Source organism: Penaeus monodon, chromosome 23 (genome assembly GCF_015228065.2).
Source record: "Penaeus monodon isolate SGIC_2016 chromosome 23, NSTDA_Pmon_1, whole genome shotgun sequence".
NCBI lineage: Eukaryota > Metazoa > Arthropoda > Malacostraca > Decapoda > Penaeidae > Penaeus > Penaeus monodon.
In genome coordinates this window covers 16,593,548-16,595,217 of record NC_051408.1, presented here as the reverse complement: position 1 = coordinate 16,595,217, position 1,670 = coordinate 16,593,548, and the positions used below count along the sequence as shown (strand labels likewise).

General features: G+C 37.4%; 1 protein-coding gene across 1 annotated transcript in view; it reads left to right on the top strand.

Annotated features, from left to right (window-relative positions):
- Positions 1 to 563: 563 nt before the first annotated feature.
- LOC119587826 (protein CREG1-like) overlaps positions 564 to 1,670 on the top strand; it is a gene marked incomplete in the record, with an annotated part of 14,322 nt that continues 13,215 nt past the window's right edge. The window contains 1 exon segment of the mRNA XM_037936528.1: positions 564 to 939. Coding sequence (XP_037792456.1) covers positions 868 to 939 — 72 coding nt within the window.

The following is a 1,670-nucleotide window of genomic DNA, read 5'->3' as shown; positions in this document are numbered from 1 at the left end:
GATCTTCTATTCTCATCTTACCTTATAAATTGCCATGGTGAATGCTGTTCTCGTAACTCCTCAGCGATAATCCAGTTTCTGCGTGGTTAAAACTTCCGAGAGTGAAAGAAAGAAATAAGCAATAATTCGGGGGGAACACTTTAATCCAAGGCACAAAATATTATCTTCTGTGATTTTCCCCCCCAAACTCCTCCCGCGCGGAGATTCGGCACTACCTTCACGTCACGAGGGTCCAGCGAGCACTGACGTTTCCCGCGTTGTACTAGCAGACGACGCGCCGGGAATATAGTTCTTTTTTTTGGCCATAGATGGCAGCACTTGGCGAAAACTGAATGAAATAGAAAACGTAAATGTCCACAGAAAATGTACTGTTTTTTGTCCGAATTATTGTCGCATGGCTTCGACCGATTTTGAAGTATGCACCTTACATGCAATATTTCATATTTACCATTTGAGAATTTATGCAATCGGATTTGGGTGGAGGAAAATACCAGAATGATTTATTTTGAATATTCCTCATCCAGATGAAATGAACATAGAAGATAGACATCATAAAGAAAACTCCCGACTTCCACTTTCTCATGAAGAGGAAAATCTGCTATTTGTCAACGTTTTTATTACATTTTTTCCCCTACAAAACTAACATGGATATATTATATACTTCATAATAACGACACCTAACTTCAGAAATATATACATATAATCGAATGAACAAGTCGGAATAATATAAGACAAATTAAGAATTAGAGCTGCAGACTTTCCTGAAAATCGTCAGGGAAAAACAGTGATCAGCTGCCAAGTGCGAAGGGAAGGACACAAAAGCTGCGAGTCGTAGTCATATGACCTTATTTAATTCTCGTATAAACCATGTACGGCTATAAGATGGCAAAACCTTCGATGTCCTCGGAGAATTTGGTGGATTCGGAACATCAGACAAGGGTATGTGAAAAGGAATTGCATTTTTTTCCTATTTCGTAAAGGTAAGCGGAAGTAGAATGTAATTGTCTTACGTATCTGTGAGATTGTTATCATTCATTGTGTGTGGAATTTTCTCTCCTCTGAATGTAAGTGTGTTACTTGGGTTGGATACATTTTATTTAAGCTCACAGAATTCAGATTATATAATTTGGGAACAGTAAAGTTTTCAATTTCATGGCGTGAAATGACTTCTATTTTGTGTCCAAGACTTTTTCAGACATACTGTACTAAAATTCAATAAATCCGCGTATTGGAATAATAGGAAACATGATTAGATTTGGTCAGGAAGGATTTTAACAATTCACTTTCACCAGAATCTTTTTGAATGGTTCTGGGAAACCTTAGAATAGCACTGGGAGCATAGTGAATGGTTGACTGTAATCAGTATTTTTAACTAAAAGAAAGATAACTTGAGATATATAATAACTTAGAATATAAATTGTACAGCACATTTGTAGGAGGTGATTGTCTTGGTCACATGACAGATATCCACCAAGATGGTTTGTGTTTGGTTACAACACAAGAAGGAAGTTCAGGGAAGGCTGAGGTAGGCTGGACTTTGTCAGAGGGGCTGTACAGGGTTTTAGCTGTAGAATCCACCTGTTGCCACTATTTTATCTTTATTGTAGTCTTTTGAGGGTCATTACTTGTATATATCATTTGCTGAGAAACACCTTTTTAGATGCAGTTAC